The sequence below is a fragment of the Eumetopias jubatus genome, unplaced genomic scaffold (genome assembly GCF_037043125.1).
Source record: "Eumetopias jubatus isolate StellerSeaLion01/CBP00866 unplaced genomic scaffold, mEumJub1_p1.0 scaffold_12, whole genome shotgun sequence".
In the NCBI taxonomy this organism is placed as follows: Eukaryota; Metazoa; Chordata; class Mammalia; order Carnivora; family Otariidae; genus Eumetopias; species Eumetopias jubatus.
This window is the reverse complement of record NW_028274818.1, coordinates 78,349,087-78,369,199: the sequence shown is the minus strand read 5'-3', so window position 1 is coordinate 78,369,199 and position 20,113 is coordinate 78,349,087. Positions and strand designations below refer to the sequence as shown.

The 20,113-nt window shown below is 46.3% G+C and overlaps 1 protein-coding gene across 1 annotated transcript in view; it reads left to right on the top strand.

Moving 5' to 3' along the window:
* Positions 1–11,736: 11,736 nt before the first annotated feature.
* APOLTP (apolipoprotein lipid transfer particle homolog) overlaps positions 11,737–20,113 on the top strand; it is a 152,373-nt gene continuing 143,996 nt past the window's right edge. Inside the window, exons 1-3 of the mRNA XM_088017372.1 lie at positions 11,737–11,797; positions 15,236–15,289; positions 16,478–16,638. Coding sequence (XP_087873498.1) covers positions 11,743–11,797; positions 15,236–15,289; positions 16,478–16,638 — 270 coding nt within the window. The 5' untranslated portion in view covers positions 11,737–11,742. The remainder of the gene's footprint in view (positions 11,798–15,235; positions 15,290–16,477; positions 16,639–20,113) is intronic.

Sequence of the window (20,113 nt, the reverse complement as noted above, 5' to 3'; positions counted from 1 at the left end):
TGTTATAAGGTTATCTTGTGTACTAATGCTTCTTTGCATATTGTCTTCACCAATCCTGCCAGGAATGCTTCCAGATGGAAAGGAAAAACTTCATCCCCATTTTACAGATAGAGTAATGGAGACACAGAACAAGTGATTTACCAGGGACCACTGAACAATCCATAACAGAGAGACTTCTGGTCCTGAAATTCACCTCATGCTTGCCAAACTACAGATCCCTGGGCCTATTGCCTGGAGATTCAGATTCAGAAGGCCCGGGAGGGGCTCAGGAGTATGTATTTAAAAAAAAAAAAAACATGGATGGTTTCTGGGGTGCCTGGGTGGCTCAGTCCGTCGAACGTCCCACTCTTGATTTCGGCTCAGGTCATGATCTCAGGGTCGTGAGACAGAGCCCCATATCGGGCTCCTCGCTTAGTGGGGAATCTGCTTGAAATTCTCTCTCTACCTCTGCCCCTCTCCCAGCTCACTCACTCTCTCTCTCTCTCAAATAAATAAATAAATAAAATCTTAAATAAAAAAAGCACACGTGGTTCCTAACGACAGCTGAGTTTGGGACATACTGCAATGTGGAATCAGATCAGGTGAGGAATAGAGGACACTCTTGGAAGCCTGGTCCAGATCATCCCTTGTTGGGGGGCGGGGGGCTGTCCTGTGCATTGAAGGGAGTGGGGCAGCATCCGTGGCCTCCACTCATCAGATGCCCACAGCACATGCCCCGGTTGTGACAACCAAAAATGCCTCTAGACATTGCTGGTTGCCCGTGTCCGGAGGGAGAGGGGAGTGGCTGCCTCGCGGGTACGGGGTCTCCTCTGGGATGGATGAAAAGGTCTTTAACTAGACAGAGGTGGTGGTCGTGCAATACTGTGAGTGTATTAAATGCCACTGAATTGTTCACTTGAAAATGCTTCGTTGTAGGCCAGGTGAGTTTTACCCTCATGCAAAATGCGCCCATGTGTGTGATTTCCTGTGACAGTCGGTAAAACGGGGCCAGAGTGAATTGTGCGTGCAGGGTAAATCAGAAGGGATATCTCGAGGCGCCTGGGTGGCTCAGTCGGTTAAGCATGTCCGGCTCTTGATTTCAGCTCAGGTCGTGATCTTAGAGTCGTGGGATCGCAGTGGGCTTTGCACTCAGCAGGGAGTGTGTTTGTCCCTCTCCCTCTGCTCTTTCCCGTGCTCACTCTCTTTCTCTCTTAAGTAAGTAAGTAAGTAAGTAAGTAAGTAAGTAAATAAATAAATAAATAAAATCTTAAAAAAGAAGGGCTATCTAAATGAGATCATAACCATTAACAAGTATAATAAGAGTATAACATGTAATTAAATAATATTGGTAAAGCACAAGGTAGAATTTGAGGGCAGGCCCTCCGTACTTTGGAACCAGGACAGTGCAGGGGAAGGGGGCAGTCCAGGCTTGCTGACCTTCAGAAGGAAAAAGAACTGAAAGCAGCAGTTCCATCAAGAACTTGCCTGAGTCACCTACAGTCTGCAGTGTGGTTGGGGCAAGTCATTTAAACTTCCCTGGGCCAAGTTCCTCTCCTCTTGAAAAAGAGGCAGGCTGATCCTCCCGGCTCTAAAAGTCTGTGCTGTGGAATAGGCGGGTCCAGGGGAAGGCTATGGAATATTCCAGAAAGTACTGGTACATGCCAGAACATGCTGGAATATGGCAGGGGCTGGCTGTCTTGCCCTATCAGGGTCAAGCTAGGGAACTTCTCAAGACACATGCTCAGCACCAAGTAGTCAGTCTCCATTAGGACCAGACAGCATTCAGCTTTGATGAGCAGGATCAGAAGAGCCAAGCAGGTGAGACTCAGCCACAAGAACTGACTGCCTGGGTCTCCTTTCCACCATCTGCTGCCAGGAGTGAGTGGCCGCCTTCCTCCTCAGCCTGCAAAGCCATCATGAGAATGTCTCTGGCATTCATGGACCTCAGGCGAGGTGTTTCATCCTCGGGTCGTGATTAACGGAGCCCATTCCCTCGAAGCAGGAACAAATACACGCTTGGACATGGGTTCTAGTCCTCACAGGAGCTCATTGATTACCTTGCAGGCCCCAGCAACTGGTGTGAATAGAATACCGGACAGGTGTACTCGGGTTTGGAGGAGGTGGGGTTGCAAGCAGGTGTGAACGATATAACAGACGCCCAGGCGAGGTGGCTGGTGGGTGTCTGAGTGGGGAAAAGTGGGGGAGAGGGGGCTGGGAGAGGCAGTCTTCTGAACACGGAAGAAGTGTTCAGACTCCCCTGTGGGATCTCCTCTGTAGACAGCCACGGACAAAGGGTTTCAAAGTAAGAGCTTTATTGCGGGGAGGGGGAAGCTTTATTTTATGGAGATAGAATCTGCCCATTTTAGGTGTACGATCTATGGGGTTTTTTTGGGGGTATATTCATTCATAGAATTTTGCAACTATCACCATAATCAATTTTACAACATTTTCATCACCCCAAAAAGAGACCCCATACCTTACAGTTGCCAACCCCCAATCTTTCCCCAAACCCCCACCAGCCCCAAGCCCCTACTAATCTACTTCATCTCTGTGGGTTTGCTCCTTCCGGGTATTTCATACAGTGTGTGGTTTTCTGCGTCTGGCTTTTTTTTTTTTTTTCACTTAGCATAATGTCTCCGAGTTTCATCCATGTTGTAGCAGGTGTCAGGAAGGCTTCTGCTGTGCGGATAGACCACATTTTGTTTCTCCGTCAAATGGCAACCTTTTGCTACGAAATTCATGGTTGTGAAATGGCGACTTGCTGTACTGGCTGCCGCCGTTCAAAAAAGAATCAGCTGTGAGCTATTTGTTAGTAAAACGATGGCTTGTTAGATAGTTTTACTCTGTGTTCTTTGAAGATTTTTCTTTTTTTTTTTTTTTTAATTGTGGCAAACCAAGGTAGGAACTTTCGAGGATGAAAGGGGTCGCTATTGGTGGTTGTACGAGGCGGCAAGTGTGAGTGGGGGCGGTCCTGGGCAAACCAGAGGTATGGATGCCCCGCTCCTGGACCAGGTGCGGGCAGGGAACTATCTTGCTCCAGCGGACCCTTGATAAGGATGCTGAGGAGGCCAGTCCCTGCTGAAGACCCTGTGTGTGATTTCTCAGGCTGATCGCAGGGCTCACTGCTTCCCACTCTTTCCCCGTCTCCCTCCACTCAGGGTCCATAAAACAACCACAGCCTTTTGTTTTGGGAATCTCCCGATGGCGAGAAGACTCCCCACGTCTGGGCTGATCCACCTGAACCTCAGTGGGAGCCCCGTTCCCCAGGGGTGGGGGTGGGGGGAGAGGAGCAGGAGGGTGTCCCACTTACCCCATCACATTGAGTGATTGAAGGGTTAAGGGGTCATTTTAGGCTGGTTGCTTTAACTCGATGCTCCACACCTGCGAGCCGCGGAATGGGTCCTTGGTCTTCGATTTGTGAAACGGAGCCTGTATTGGGAGGCCTGCAGCTGGTGTGTGAAATGAACAGCAGGCAGGACAACCAACCCGCTGAATGATGAGGGGCCAGCCACCCACGTGGGGGCCGTGGGCAGGTGGTTCTCTATGCATCAGAGCCCCTGCCTCAGGGAAGTGAAACCCACAGAGTCGTTTTCATTGAAGACAACGTAGTTTCAATACACTCACACAAAGGAAGCAGGGTCACAAGATTTATTATGGAAAGAAATGGGGTGGGGCCCCAGTGAGTTGGGGGATGGGCAGTCCTCTGCTCCAGGTTATGAGGGAGCAGGGGATGGAGAGCAGGGTAGTCTGCCCCTGTGACTTAAGGAGGACCCTGATTTTTCAAGTGCTCAACTCTAAGTGGTTATTGTAAAAGGTGCCCCCCACCCCCGGAAAGCAGGGTGGGAACTTGGGGCAGGAATCCTAAGCTGGCGTTCTCATCTTAAATGTGCAGATACTGGGTGTGAGCTGGGTTGTCCTTGGTCACATCCCTGCATAGCAACCTAGAAGAGCTGAATTCTCATCACAACTGATCCCGCAACGAGGGATACAGAGGGAAGGGTGGTCTTTGCCCTTGACATTATTACACTGTTAAGAGTTTTGCATCCCTGGTGCTTACCTGCCTTCCATCTTACCTGTAAGACATCCAAATGCCTTTTGTGTTTCTTTTCCCTCATTCTTCACTAGCTGCCAATATTACATGCAGACTTCTTGGCCTTTCACTCATAAACAGTTAAAAGTTCTTAAATGTTCCCAATAATGTCTTTTAGAATATTTTTTTAAGTTTATCTTTTAATAATCTCTGCACCCAACATGGGGCTCGAACCCACAGTCCCAAGATCAAGAGTCGCATGCTCTTCCAACTGAGCCAGCCAGGCGCCCCCATAAACAGTTAAATTTTTTTTTTAAGATTTTATTTATTTATTTGACAGAGCGCGCAAGCAGGGGGAGCGGGAGGCAGAGGGAGCGGCAGGCTCCCTGCTGAGTAGAGAGCCCAATGTGGGGCTTGATTCCTCAGATCCTGGGATTATGACCTGAGCCAAAGGCAGGTGCTTAACCGACTGAACCACCCAGACGCCCCAAACAGTTAATTTTTGAATAAGCATTCTATGCCTCATAGCAAAATTGAAATGGTGCAGTAAGAATGGACTCTTCCTCACACCTCTGGCTTCCCCCTCCAGTCCCCCCCCCGCCCCCTACCCCAGACAAAACCACGGTTACCAGTTCCTGGCAGGTTCTTGCCTGCAGTGTTCTACACATTAACAAGCAAACACATTTATTTTCTCTCTTGCTTCAGTCTTTTAACACAGGATGATGGCTTAAAACCTGTAGCGCTCTGCATCTTGCTTTCTTGATGGTGGAAATATGGGGAGCACGGTGGTCCCCGATGTTCACACAAAGGCCCCTGGAAACTTGATGTTATGGTACAAGGCCAGAGGGATTTTGCAGATATGATAAGGTTGACCTTCAAATAGAGAGACTATCCTGGATTATCTGGGTGTGCCCAATGTGTCAAGGTGAGTGTGGCTCCCTAAATATGTTCACATTCTGATCCCCAGACCCTGTGAATGTTACCTTATATGACAAAAGGGACTTTGCAGATGATGAATGTAAGGACCTTGGGTTGGGGGAGATTATCTTGGATAATCTTTAAGATGGACACAGGAACCATAAGCCAATGAGTGTAGGAAACCTCCAGAAGCTGGAAAAGGCAAGAAAATGGGTTCTTTCCACTCAGCTTCCAGAAGAAATCAGCCCTGCCAACACCTTGATTTTAGCCCAGTGAGATCCACCTTAGACTTCTTCTTTTTTTTTTTTAAAGATTAAGTAATCTCTACACCCAACATGGGGCTCGAACTCAAAACCCTGAGATTAAGAGTTGCATGTTCTGTTGACTGAGTCAGCCGGGCGCCCCTGAGCCTCTTTTAGCTGGATGAAAATCTACTGAAGTGTTGTTTTCTGTGAACAGGGTGATCATATTATATACCTGGTTCATTTATTGAATAAACTTTCTCTCCAACTGTTTGTGATGCTATTTTTATCACATGGTAATTCCTGTGTGTACTTGATTTTTTTCTTTTCCTGGTCCCTCTGTCCTCCACTTGAACACAATGTGGAGCCAGAACACACTAGACCGATAATTTCCAACTCCTATATTATGCCAATGAATAAATAAATCCAGAGAGGTCATGTGACTTTTCTAAGCTCACACTACTAACTGCGCAAGTAAAGAGATGAGCTAGCATTCCCCACCCCACCCCAGCTTTTCCAAACTCACTAGTCAACAGGGAGCAGGCTTTATTTCAAAGATAAAAGATCTGGCAAAAGGTAGAAATCATACGATGCCAGCTCTGAGATTATAATGAAATTAAACTGGAAACTAATAATAGAAAGATAGCAGGGAAATCCCAAAATACTTGGAGATTTAAACAATACACTTCTACATAACATATGGGGCAAAGAAGAAATCTCCAGAGAAATGAAAAAATATTTCAAACTAAATGAAAATGACAACACAACTTAACCAAAATTTGTGGGACTCAGCAAAAGCAGTGCTTACAGGGAAATTTATAGCATTGAATGCACACATTAGATGAGCAGGAACATCTACAATCAGTTATCTAAGCTTCCTAGGAAACGAGAAAAAGAAGAGCAAATCAAAGAAAGCAGAAGAAATCCCCAAAATTAGAGCAGAAACCAATGAAATTGAAAAAGTATATCAGAGTCCACACAACCAAAAGCTCGTTCTTTGAAAAGATAAATTTACAAGCCTAGAGTCAGGTTAACTAAGAAAAAGAAAGGATACGAATTATTAATATCAGAAATGAAAGAGAATGCATCACCATAGATCCTGTGGACATTAAAAGAATAGTAAAGGAATATTAGTCACTCTATACCCACAAATTTGATAACCTAGATGAAATGGGCCAATTCCTTGAAAGGTACAATCTGCCAATACCCATATAAGAAGGAACAGATGATTTGGATAGGCCTGTATCTATTAAGGAAATCAATAATTAACCAATCATTAATTAACCTTCAAATCAATAATTAACCTTCCAAAACAAAGCAGCCCAGATGGGTTTGCTGGTGAAATGAATTCTACCAAACATTTAAGGAAGAAATGGTACCAGTTCTCTATAATCTTTTTCAAAAGATAGAAGCAGAGGGAATACTTCCTAACTCTGTGAGGCCAGCATTAATCCATTACTGAAATCAGACAAACACATTACAGAAAACAAAAAACCCAAACCAAAACAAACCACAGACCAATATCTTTCACGAACATAGATGCAAAAATCCTCAACAAAATATTAGCAAATTGAATCCAACAATGTATAAAAGGAATTAGACACCATGACCAAGTGGGATTTATCCCAAGTATACAAGGTTGGCTCAACATTTGAAAATCAGTTAATGTAATCCATCACATCAAACAGACTAAAGAAGAAAAATCACATGATTATTATTAGTAGATGCAGGAAAAGCATTTGACAAAATCCAATACGCATTCATGACAAAAACTCTCAGTCAACCAGAAATAGAAGGGAAATTCCTCAACTTGTTAAAGAATATCTTTCAAAAAATCTGCAGTTAACATCGCACCTAATGGTGAGAATCTAGAAGCTTTCCCACTGAGATCAGAAATAAGGGAGGGATGTTCCCTCTCAGCACTCCTTTTCAACATTGTTCTGGAAGTTCTAACTAATGCAATAGGACAAGAAAAGGTAATATAAGATATACAGATTGTAAAGGAAGAAATAAAATTATTTTTCTTCCCAGATGACCTGACCATCTATGTATAAAATCTGAAAGAATCGACTAAAAGACTGTTAGAACTATGAAACTATTATAGTAAGCTTTCAGGATACAAGGTTCATATACAAAAGTCAATTGCCTTCCTATCTATTAGCAACAAGCAAGTGGAATTTGAAAATAAAAATACCATTTCTAGTGGTATCCCCCAGATGAAATACCTAGGTATAAACCTAACAAAATATGTGTAAGATATGCATGAGGATAGCTATAAAACTCTGCTGAAAGAAATAAAAGAACTAAATATATATGCAAAAGACCCTAACAGACACCTTATAAAGATGTATGGATGGCAAATAAGTGCATGAAAAGATTATATTATATGTCATCTGGGAAATGCAAAATAAAATAATGAATTTTACTTTATGCCTATTTATACCTATTTGAATGGCTAAGATCTGAAACACTGACAACGTCAAATGCTAGTGAGGATGTGGAGCAACAGGAACTCTCATACATTGCCAGTGGGAGTAAAATGCTGCAGCCACTTTCAAAGACAGTTGGTGGTTTCTTAGAAAACTAAATGTATTCTTACCGTGTGACCCAGCAATCATGCTCTTCGCTGTTTACACAGAGGAGTTAAGAACTTGTGTTCACACAAGGGCGCCTGGCTGGCTCAATCGGTAGAACATGTGACTCTTTATCTCAGGGTTGTGAGTTCAACCCCCACGTTGAGCATAGAGCCTATTTAAAAAAAGAAACAAACTTATGTCTGCACAAAGCTCTGCACACAGATGTTTATAGTAGCATTATCCATAATTGTCCAAACTTGGAAGCAACCAGGGTGTCCTTCAGTAGGTGGATGGATAAATAAACATGGTACATCCAAGCAATGAAATATTACTCCATTCTAAAGAGAAATGACCTATCCAGCCATGAAAAGATGGGAGGAAATTTAAATGCATATTCCTGAGTAAAAGCAGCCAATGTGAGAAGGCTATGTGCTATGTGTATGTATGTGCTATGTATATGACATTCTGGAAAAGACAAAAGTATGGAGACAGTAAAGAGGTCAGCTATTTCCAGGGACTGGGAGAGGGAAGAATGAACAGGTGACTTGCGGAGGATTTTTATGGCAGTGAAATACTTTGTACGCTACTATGGTGGGAGATATAGATCATTATACATGTGTCCAAACCCATAGAATGTACAACCCCAAGAGTGAACCCTAAGGCAAAGTGTGAACTTTGGATGATAACAATGTGTCAATGTAGGTTCTTCAATTGCATCAAATGTCCCACTGGGCTGGGGTCATTTGATAACAGGGGAGGTTCTGCATGTGTGGGGACAGGGGGTATATGGGAAATATCTATGCCTTCCTCTCAATTTTGCTATGAACCTAAAAGTGTTCTAAAAAATGAGGTCTTAAAAAATATGGCGGGTGTGGTTCATTAAGGACCAGATCTTGAGTGAAATGCTCCACCCAGGTAAGAAGAGTTCACTGCGCCCCCTACTGGTTAGTTCTCTACAATGGGCTAGCTCTTGCCCTACCTATGCAAAATAATGCCATCTTTTGATGGATTAACATGAAGGCTTGTTAATTTTCATAAGTCTGACTTGGGTGCAATAGGCCTTAATTAATCCTCTGCCTTAATTCAGAACTGGGAGCTCAATCCCCAGTTATTGGCAAGCCCAGCCCGGCCATCTTTTTTCAAGGAGGAAGCCGGACTTAATTTTGGTGGAAGCATGAAGGGCTGGGAAGACTTGTCTAGGAAGGTCTTTCTTCGAATCAAGTCCTTGAGTCCTGGTGCTCTGTCCAGCAGGTTCACCAGCTTTTTGTCCAGTAATGATAGAAACATGGAGAAGTGGGACCAGAGACGCAGGGAGCCCTACTCTGGCCAGCTCTGGTAGAATAGGGTGATGGCACACTCAGCTAGTCATCAGAATGGTCTGGAGGGAGTCATTCCCACCCCCCAGCCCCCCAACGTGGTTCTGATTTTCCAGGCCTAGAATGTGCTGTGTTGACTGGGAACCACCATGTGAAACATAGCAAGGTTTTCTCTCAAATTCCTGACCATGAACAGGGGAAGATTCTAGGACTGTGGACAGAGACTAGAGTCTCCTGGAGAAGATGCAAGAAGTGATAACCACTGAGCTAAGCTGCAGAGTTGAGAGAGAGGAGACTCTGGAGCCAGGGGGAGTCCTGCTGTGTGACTTGGGACAAATGACTTAACCTCTCTGTGCCCCACTTCCTTGTCTGTACCATAGGATAATATTAGTTGCACCTCACTGGCGGTTTTTGGTGGTGGGGTGAGGGGGAGGTTTGACTGAATGAGTTAATATTCAGTGAGGGCTTTGTTTGGTGCCTGATACAATTTTTTTTTTAAATTGAGATTTATTTGACACACAACAATGTATAAGTTGGAGGTATACAACCTCTTGACTTGATATTTATGTTGCAACATGGTTACCATTGTAACATTAGCTAACAGCACTGTGGTGTCCCAGAGCCATCGTTTCTTCTAGTATGGGGGGCAACTCAGATCTAATTTCTTAGCAAGTTTAATGTTTATAATCCAATTTTCTGGTCTGTGATCACTGTACTGTGTATTAGGTCTCTAGGACTCTCTTATCTACTGGTTGCAAGTATACAATTTTCTAATAGCATTATTATCTGTTGTTTTGTTTTGTTTTTGAGGTTTCAAGGCAATCTCTCCTTCGTAAACTCCCAATGATCCTCTGGCATAAAAACCAGAAGTAAGGCTTCCTTTCTCAGAAGTAAGGCTCTCCTCGGTATGTTTCACATCTTCTATGTGTGCGTCTCATTTCCCCACTGGGATTTTAGCTCCTATAGGCCCGCCCCGTTTGATGTATTTTCTTCTTTTCTTTGTAGCATTTGGCACCACCCAGAACATGTTGTGGGCCTCTAGGTAGCTGTAAGGGGATTTTCAACCTTCAGCCCTATGGGTTGGGGGCCAATGAACATGTTTGAGCTAGCAGAATTCCTGGTTTCAAAATAGGAGAAGAAAGTGGATCAAGTATAAGAGTATAATTGATTGTTTCCCGAAAACATCATGTGTCAACCAGTCAACTGTGTCTCAGTTTAACTCTAAGAAAGTAACATTGAATGTACGCTTCACTGTCCATCAGGGGATGAACGAATAAATAATCTGTGGTTTATCCGTCCTGTGGAATAGTATGCAGCCACGAAAAGGAGGGAAATGTGGACAGCCTGCCACATGGCACGTGAGCCTGGAAAACAGGATGCTTGGTGAAGGAGACCAGTTGCTAAAGGCCACATAGCGAATGATTCCATTCCTGTGAAATGTCCACAGTAGGCAAATTCATGGAGACCGAACGCAGATCATTGATGACCAGGGATTGGGGTGACAGGAAATGTGGAGGCTCCTGGTGATGGGGTTTCCTTTCGTGGTGATGAAAACGTTCTAAAATTGGTTGTGGTGATAGTTGCACAACTCTGGATGGGCTGAAAACCATTGAGTTGTGAACTTACAATGGGAGAATTTTTGGATCTGTATTATATCATAATAAAGTGGTTTATAAAAAGCAGATTTATTGCGGGAGGTAGGTGCCAATGAAGAGGTGCTGGGCCTGCAGGGCTGAAGGAGGTGGTGGCCCAGGAGGTTGGCTGCCTGGAGCCTAAAACCAAAGGTGCGGGTGGAGGTTAGTTTGAGCTGAGGAAGAGGAGGTGGGGTCTGGGAAAGGCCACAGAGCACAGGTGAGCAGACCTGCCCCTCTTTTTTTTTTTTTTTTTAAGATCTTATTTATCTAGCAGAGGGAGAGAGAGCAGAAGTAGGGGGAGCAGCAGAGGGAGAGGGAGAAGCAGGCTACCTGCTAAGCAGGGAGCCTGATGTGGGGCTTGATCCCAGGACCCTAGGATCATGACCTGAGCCGAAGGCAGATGCTTAATGACTGAGCCACCCAGGCGCCCCTTCCCCCTCTTCTTAACTGCTGGTCCTAATGTGTCAAGGAGGGAGGCCTTGGACCTGAGCTCTGAGAGACCCTGCAGCTGTCCTGTTTGGTGACATCCATGGCTAAGGCCTGGCTTCACCTACCCAGAGCAGTGGGACAGACAAGCCAGACCTAACGGTGATGATGGTTTCACGACATTGTGAATGCACTCAGTGCCACCAAAGTACCATTTAAAAATGGATCAAATTGTAAATTTGATTAGACCCCGTTAAAAGAAAAAGAAATCAAACCATGGCCATGTTTGCCTTCTGCCCCGAGAGCTCCATTTACGAGGCTTGAAGAGGCAAACCTTTCTTTCCTCGACACTGAAAAGGGATTTTCCCCCTCATTGGTCAGAAGCCCCCCCACCCCTCCTCCTGGGTAGAGTGCTAAGAACTTTATTGGATGCTTCTGATTGGCTGGGTCTTTGCTCTGGAAGCCCCCTTCTCCCCCCTCCCCATCAGCCCTGGGATGGGAGAGTTGATCCAGGCTGAGCCCGCCTCTTTGGGAAAGAAAATTCCTTTCAGGACGCTCTGTGCCATCAGAGAGAGGTTGATGGTGTGGGGCTTCCTTGGGCTGGTGGCGGTGCTGGTGCCCATGAGGCTCCTCGGTCTGGTCCTGCTCTGGGCGCTGGTGGCAGTGACTTCGGGGAGTAAGTAAAGCTGGTGCGGTGCTGGTTCTCTCGGGCGGAGCTGGGCCAGCAGTTCATCCACCTGGGACAGTATTTTAGCAGCTAGATGCCTGTTCACCTGTTCCTCTGCCTCTCTTGGTTTGGCCTTTCATGGGGAAAAGGAGAGCAAGCTTACAGGTGGATCCCTCATTTCTTGCTCCTGTCTTCCACCAACATCCTCTGAAACCTGAGACCAGATCTGTAACCCCGAGCGATGAAATGCTGACCTTGGACTCTTGAGCCCGTGAGCAGGGATGCTTAGCTGTCTGCCAGGGTATATGAGGTGGTGAGCTTGAAGATACTAAGTAGCTCTCTGATGCAGGGTAACTGGGTGAAGTGAGCTTTTATGTGTTGTCTGTTTACAGCAGAAGGGTCTAGGACAGCTCTATCCAATAAAATAGAATGGGAGCCAAAGTGTAATTTGAAAGTTTCTAGCAGCCATGTTTAAAAAATGTTAAAAAGGAACGGGTGACATTAATTTTAAGAATATATTTTACTGGACCCAGTATAACCAAAATCTCATTAGAAAATGTAATCAATGTAAAAAAGTATTAATGAGATTTATTTTCCATTCTCTGAGATCCAGTGTGTATTTTATACTGGGAGCGTATTTCAATTTTTTTTTTAAGATTTTGTTTTTAAGTCATCTCTACACCCAATGTGGGGCTCGAACTTACAACCCCGAGAGCAGGAGTTGCGCACGCTACCCAGTGAGCCAGCCAGGTGCCCCCATATTCCAGTTTGGATACTAAATTTTCATCGCAAATACTTGACGTGTATTTCGATTTCCTAAGATTTAGAGTTGAAAAAGGAGTTTTGTATACTAAGTTGTTCTAAATGTACTTAAGTTTTCCAGTGGCTGACTTTAGTATTGGTTTTTAATTTAAAATTAAATGAATAACAAAAAAAATTAACAAATTACAAAATGAAAAGTTCCTCCATAACACCAGCCACATTTCAGATGCCCAATAGCCGCACGTGGCTGGCATCTGCCTAAGGCACTGGATGGTGCAGGTCAGATTATAGCTGTTTTTTGTTGTTTGGGTTTTTTGGCTATGTTTTCAGCACTTATTTGCCTGGTGCACAGTAGGTACTCAGTAAATCTGTGCTGGATAAATGAATCAACAGGGACCAGAACTGACATCGGAGAAAGCTGAAATGAGTCCTGATTTCATTTCCAGGCTGTAGAGATAACCTCAATTTCAGTCCCTTTCAGATCTCTCCCTAGAAATGAGTAGGATCCTATGGGAAGATTTCTTACCTCCCAAGACTCCGTGTTCCCCCCTCCTTTGTTGATCTTTTGAGTAGGATTATTGAATCATTTTGAAACTTATTTTTAATTTAAATATTTTTTTTAAGTGCTTGAGAAGTAGAAGGGAATAAGACTCAATCTGAGCACTAATGTTCTTTGCACACATCTCGTTTCTGGAGCTCATGGTGGATGGGGGCTTGCGGGCTCAGCTGCTTTGCAGAGTAGCTGGTGGGTAAAGCAGGTTGTTGGATGAGCAAGCAAACAGAATGCTGGATCTGTGCACAATCTGGGGTTTAATGATCATGCATAAATTAACGATAATACATAAACAGGTTTAATTTGGTGTCCAGAGTACATATTGTCAAAGAGTTGGAGGAAAATTGGGAGGGAAATCCATTGAGTTAAATGTCTTTGAAATGTAGTTTTATCCATCGATACTCTGCTTGAGTGCAAAGAGCATTTTGTTAGATGACACACAACATTTGGGAGGTGGGAACATCCTACCATGTTCTTTTGTTGCAAAGGGTCTATACAGAATGGTGTAAAATGCACTTTACCCTGTTTGGGGGAAGTGCTTTGTCTTTCAAGGGATTAAACAGGCTGGCATAGGTAATGGTTAGCAGTTGGGGCACAGTGGAGTGGGTTTTTTTTTTTTTAAGATTTTATTTATTTACTTGACAGAGACACAGAGAGAGAGGGAACACAAGCAGGGGGAGTGGGAGAGGGAGAAGCAGGCTTCCCGCGGAGCAGAGACCCCAGTGCGGAGCTCGATCCCAGGACCCTGGGATCATGACCTGAGCCGAAGGCAGATGCTTAACGACTGAGCCACCCAGGCGCCCCTGGTGGGGTGGTTTTGAGGATAGAAATGGTATTACTGAAAAGCTGTTGTATGAAAATGGCTGCGGATGGATGGATACCTGGCTGAGGCTGTCCCAGGAGGGCTAATTATGGCCAGAAATATCCAGGCAAGTGGCTGAAAGGAAGGACAAATGAGAGTGACAGAAGGTGGAAGTGGGAAGGCCTCAGGCTGGGATGGGCGGAGGGAGAGCTGCTGGGGAGAGGGGCTGGGAGGTTCCCTGCAGAGGGACCTCAGTGGCCCGAGGTAGTGGCTAAGGAGGTCTAAGGAGGTCGGGAGCCCATGCTGTTCATGCTGTGGTTGTCTTCTGCAGCTGAGAAGGTGGTGGTGCGGGGTGGGGATGAGGTGTCCCGAGACCCACCAGGGAGCAGCACTAGGGTCCAGCATTCACTGCTGCAGCCCCTTGGTCTGGCTTTGTTGGTTCGTAGTGGTCAGGGAGGGCCCTACTGGGGCGAGACCTGAAGCAGCCTGGAGTGTGAAGAGCAGGAGGAAGAGTGTTTGGGCAGGAGGGAACGGCATGTGCAGAGGCCTTGAGCTGAAGAAGAGCCAGTGTGGCTGGAGGGTGAGGGCAGGATGAGACGTGGCCAGAGGGCAGAGCGAGTTCAGCTCTCGTGGTAAGGATGTCCTTATGAGTGCATGTGGCTCGGGGGTGGTGGGCAGGAGACTGAGGAGCTGTTAAATCAGGAGTGATGTGATCAGGCTTAGATTTTTAAGATGACCCTAGCCGTGGATGATGAATTGTGGACACGGGGAATAGTTAGGAGGCTACTGCCATCATCTAGGCAAGAGAAGGTGTGGCTTTGTCTAGAGTGATGGCCAGGGAGATGGAGACACACAGAAGGAGGGAGGGAGGACAGGAGGGAGGCAGGGATGAAGAGATGGAGAGAAAGATGGGGAGGAGGGGAGGGGAGGGAAAGATGGAGAGATGGAGGGAGGGAGGGAGGGGAGGAGGGAGGGATGGAGAGGTGGAGGGAGGGAGGGAGAGAGTCCTGCATCTGTCGATGGAATTGGCAGAGTGTGTTGATGTACTGGATTTGGGGTGGCAATAAGGGAAAGGAGTAGCAGTACAGATGACTCCCAGGTCACCAGCTTAAGCAATCGGGACAGTGGTGTGGGCAAGCAAGATGGGGAAGAGCAGGTTGGGTAAGGGGTGGGGAGGTCACTCCCAAGCCAATGGGATACAGGAGAGCTGGCGTTCTCTCTTATCCCCTTGAACCCTTAACCATCCCATTCACAAATAGATCAGTAGCCCATGGGTTGGGGCTCTGCTTCCTCTGGCCTTGCGCTCGTTCCATCTCATCTGTGATTTCAGAAATTCCAGATTCGCTGGTGAGACAGGCGGCCTCCTGCATGATGGTGTGCACAGGTGAGCAAGTCTCCCAGGAGACCTTATCACACCTCTGGTGACCAGGAGACAGGATGGGGCGGGGGTGGTTGTGGGAACAAGTCTGGCCAGCTACCGGGTGTGATTCTGGACAGCCTCGGAGGGCATGTCCCTGTTCCCAGGGGAGGCTGGTTGCGCGGAGCAAGGCCAGTTCTGGAAAGGCCATCTGGTCATCAGCAGTTAGAGAAGCAAACAACACACCCAAGGTAAAGCGCCCACGGGCTTTGGCCTCATACCTTGTGGTCCCCAGGTGGAATAAACGTCTGTGCTGGGTGATTCTATTTGCATTTTGGGGTGGAGTAGATGAAAGAACCTCAGGGCAAAATCTTTGGAGGGAGAGAAGTATCCTGGGAATGAAAGGTGTGGCTCTGTTTGAGCACATGAACGTGTTAATTCACTTGAAAGCCCCAGAGAAGGGTGGGGTGTCATAGTTAGTCGGTTTTGCAATCGGTCCCCTGGCCTAAATGGAGGGTTAGAAAAGTACAGAGCTGTCTGCTCCCTAAATCAGCCCTTTCTGCCACCTCAGTGCCCCTGAGGCCCATCAGCTTGACAGTTCTGCCCCCGTAAGGGATCAGGGCAACACCCTCCTCGCACACACACACTATAGTCCTCAGGGCAGTAGGTAAGGAGTCGGACTTCCCAAGGTTGGCATCCCAGCTGTGTGACCTTGGGTGAGTTAGTTAACCTCTCTGGGCCTCCGTTTCTGCCTCTGTAAAATGGGGAAACTAAGAGCACCCACTTCAAAGTTGGGTAAGAGGCCTAAATGGGTTCACGTAAGTGTAGATCATTAGTTCTGAACCAGGATGATGGTACCTCTCAGGGATATTTTGCAATGTCTAGAGATGGTTTTGGTTATGGCAACTGGGTGTCCCATCAAGTGGGTAGAGGCCAAAGATGACATATAAAGCTCTTAGAAGGGGGCCTTAGCATCTGAGAGCACCGGCTGACATTTACTAAGCACTAACTGTTAATATTGTAATTTTCTTCTTGACCCTCATAGGAGTATGTAGCCCCCCCCCCCCAGCCTTCCCCTGCACCAGGAGCTGGCAGCTCATGGCCCAGATGGAGGGAGGGAGGTGGGAACAAAATGTCCAAATAGTCTCCATGCAGTTGGGTCCCAGAGGGTGATGGGTTGTCAAGGTGACACTGTGCCCTCTGTCTGCTCTGCAGGATCAGCTGATCCCCACCTCCCTGTGGGCACCAGATACACCTATCACTTTTCTACCAACACCAGTACTGGCCTGCAGGGATACCCAATGGAGGGAAGTGGCCTCGGTCTCCAAGGCTGGGTCATCGTTGATGTGCTTGGCCCATGCCAGATGGCCTTATGGGTGAGTGTCTTTGGGTAACAGAGAGGTCACAGTGATACTGGGGAAGGCCAAGGGGAAGCCACAGACCCCCAGCTTTGCAATAGAGAGGAGATTTCTGAGGAATCTCAAAAATCAACAAGTCAGGACTCCGGAGGGTAACATGGGAACATGGCGCCATTTTGGTTGTAGGAGGTGCCCAGTGGGGAAATAGCAGTGTTTAAAAAAAAAAAAAGAGTAAGGGCGCCTGGGTGGCTCAGTCGTTAAGCATCTGCCTTTGGCTCAGGTCATGATCCCAGGGTCCTGGGATCGAGTCCCACATCGGGCTCCCTGCTCGGCGGGAAGCCTGCTTCTCCCTCTCCCACTCCCCCTGCTTGTGTTCCCGCTCTCGCTCTCTCTCTCTCTCTGTCAAATAAATAAATAAAATCTTTAAAAAAAAAAAAGTAAGGGTATTCCTTGGAGCAAGTAGGGCCATGGGATGGAGACAAGCTGCGTCTTTGGTAGGAATGAGAATCTAAGCTTGGGAACCTGCAGGTCCCAGGAGTGAACAAAGCCAAACCAAGTCAAGAGCCTTGTAGACAAATGAAGACACTGGAATGGATACCCAAGGCCTGGATGGGGGCCCCCAGGCCTGCCCTGGGCAACTTTATACTGGACACTGGGCCTTGCTGTGCCTGGGTCCATGGCTCGGGTTAAAGGCAAATGGTAAGGTGGCATGAGGTGATATTTATTCTGGGTTCAGTTGAGGCAGAATTATGAGCTAGACTTGGTAGTCATAGATTTCCTTTTATCAAGATTTTCCCCAGAGTTCCCTCGTGTTCTTGCAAGTGGAAGTGCCTGCCTATTTATTCCTGTCTCCTTCCTGATGATTCTCCGTTTCCTGGACAGACCCTCCTACGCAGCATAAATGGCCTCCTAGTTTCACTGGAGTCTTCCCTCAAGCTTGAGAAGCATTTTTGAACTGGCTGGAGCGCTTGCTGACAAGTTTCTCAAAAAAAAAATTTTTTTTTTTTTTTTTAATGTTTCGTGTAGATCACAGGATGGGGTCTTTTACAGGGTGGCCCTGAGCTGCCTCTGAATTCTTTATTTTTTTTTTTTAAGATTTTATTTATGAGAGTGAGAGCAAGCAAGAGAGCACACAAGTCGGGGGGGTGGAGGGACAGACTCCCCTCTGAGCAGGGAGCCCGATGTGGGGCTCGATCCCAGGACCCTGAGATCATGAGCTGAGCCGAAGCAGCCGCTTAACTGACTGAGCCACCCAGCCACGCCTGCCTCTGAATTCTTAAACCATCCAATATGCCTGTTTGGCTCAGACCTGCTACTTTGGTGGATGGAGTCTTTGTCTGCTCATGTCCATCAAAATACCAGCAGCATTTGGGTTTTTTTCTACAGGGCTAGTTTTTTTTTTTTTTAAGATTTTATTTATTCATCAGAGAGAGACAGAGGTAGGCAGAGGGAGAAGCAGGCGCCCCGCCAAGCAAGGAGCCCGAAGCGGGACTCGATCCCAGTACCCCGGGATCATGACCTGAGTCGAAGGCAGACGCCCAACTGACTGAGCCACCCAGGCGTCCCTCTACAGGGCTAGTTTTCACAAAGCAAATGGTGTGTTGCTGCTGACTCATTCAGTTGCTTTATATTTAGCATTAAAAAAAAAATTGATGGGACCCTGGCTGACTCAGTCGATTGAGTGTCTGACTCTTGATTTCGGCTCAGGTCAGGATCTCAGTGTCGTGGGATAGAGCCTTTGTTGGGCTCCACACTGGACATGGAGGCTGCTTAAGATTCTCTCTCTCTTTTCCTGTGCCTCGCCCTTCTGCACTCTCTAAGAAATAAAAAAAAAAAAAATGTCCAATGTTGTCAAGAATAGAAAAAACTGGCTTACATCAAAGATTTTCGGAAAGTTTACAGCCACTCAGGAGGCAATTAAAGTGTGAAAATAAGTTTTCAGAAAAATGAATTTTCACAAACAGAACATGCATGTGTACTCACCACCAGATCATGAGATGAAACGCAACCCCCCCCCCCACTAACCTCCCCCATTCTCCCTTCTGGTCACTTTTCCAAAGGCCCCCTGAGTTCTAATACCATGGATTAGTTTTGCCTGCCTTTGGATTTTTCTCCAATGGCATTAGGCAGGATATTCTTTCTCTTTCATGTCTGGCTTCTCCTTATTCTTTTTTTTAAAGATATTTATTTATTTGAGAGCAAGAGAGAATGAGCAGTAGGGAGGGGCAGAGGGAGATGGAGAAGCAGACTCCCCACTGAGCAGTGAGCCCGACACAGGGCTCCATTCCAGGACTCCGAGATCATGACCTGAGCCAAAGGTAAACGCTTAACTGACTGAGCCACCCAGGTGCCCATAATTTTTTTTAATTGTGGTAAAATATATATCACAAAGTTTACTATTTAATTAAATTAATTTTTTTAAGCAGGCTCCATGCCCAGCGTGGAGCCCAATGCAGGGCTTGAACTCACGACCCAGAGATCAAGACCTGAACTGAGATCAAGAGTCAGACATTTAACTGAGCAATGCAGGCGCCCCTACTATTTTATTAACTATTTTAAGTGTATAATTCAGTGGCAACAAATGCATTTATGTTACATAAATATGTACATATGTACAAATTACATATGCAATTACAACTATTGTCTCCAGATGATTGCTCATCATCCCAAACAGAAGCACTATCCCCATTACACAATAACACCCCTTCCCTCCTCCCCACCAGCCCCCTGGATCTCTATTCTACTTCCTGCCTCTATGAATTTGCTAGTGAGGTACCTCCAAGAAGTGGATTCACTTTTCACAGTCAATATGTAAACTTTTTTTTTTTTTAAAGATTTTATTTGACAGAGACACAGCGAGAGAGAGAACACGAGGGGAGAGGGAGAAGCAGGCTTCCTGCAGAGCAGGGAGCCTGATGCGGGGCTCGATCCCAGGACCCTGGGATCATGACCTGAGCTGAAGGCAGTCGCTTAACCGACTGAGCCACCCAGGCGCCCAATATGTAAACTTCTGTGCCTGGGTTATTTCACTTAGTATAATGTTCTTAAGGTTCGTCCACATCATAGCATCTACCAGATCTTCATTTTTTTAAAAAATATATTTGTTTAGGGGCGCCTGAGTGGCTCAGTCGTTAAGCGTCTGCCTTCGGCTCAGGTCATGATCCCAGGGTCCTGGGATCGAGCCCCTCATCGGGCTCCCTGCTCGGCGGGAAGCCCACTTCTCCCTCTCCCACTCCCCCTGCTTGTGTTCCCTCTCTTGCTATGTCTCTCTCTGTCAAATAAATAAATAAAATATTAAAAAATATATATTTGTTTAAAGATTTACTTATTTTAGAGGGGGGAGGGGCAGAGGGAAACTTGGGGGGAAAGAGAGAGAAGTAGACTCCCTGCTGATTGGGGAGTCCGTTGTGGGTCTCAGTCTCACAACCCTGAGATCATGACCTGAGCTGAAATCGAGTCAGATGCTTCACCGACTGAGTCACCCAGGTGCCCC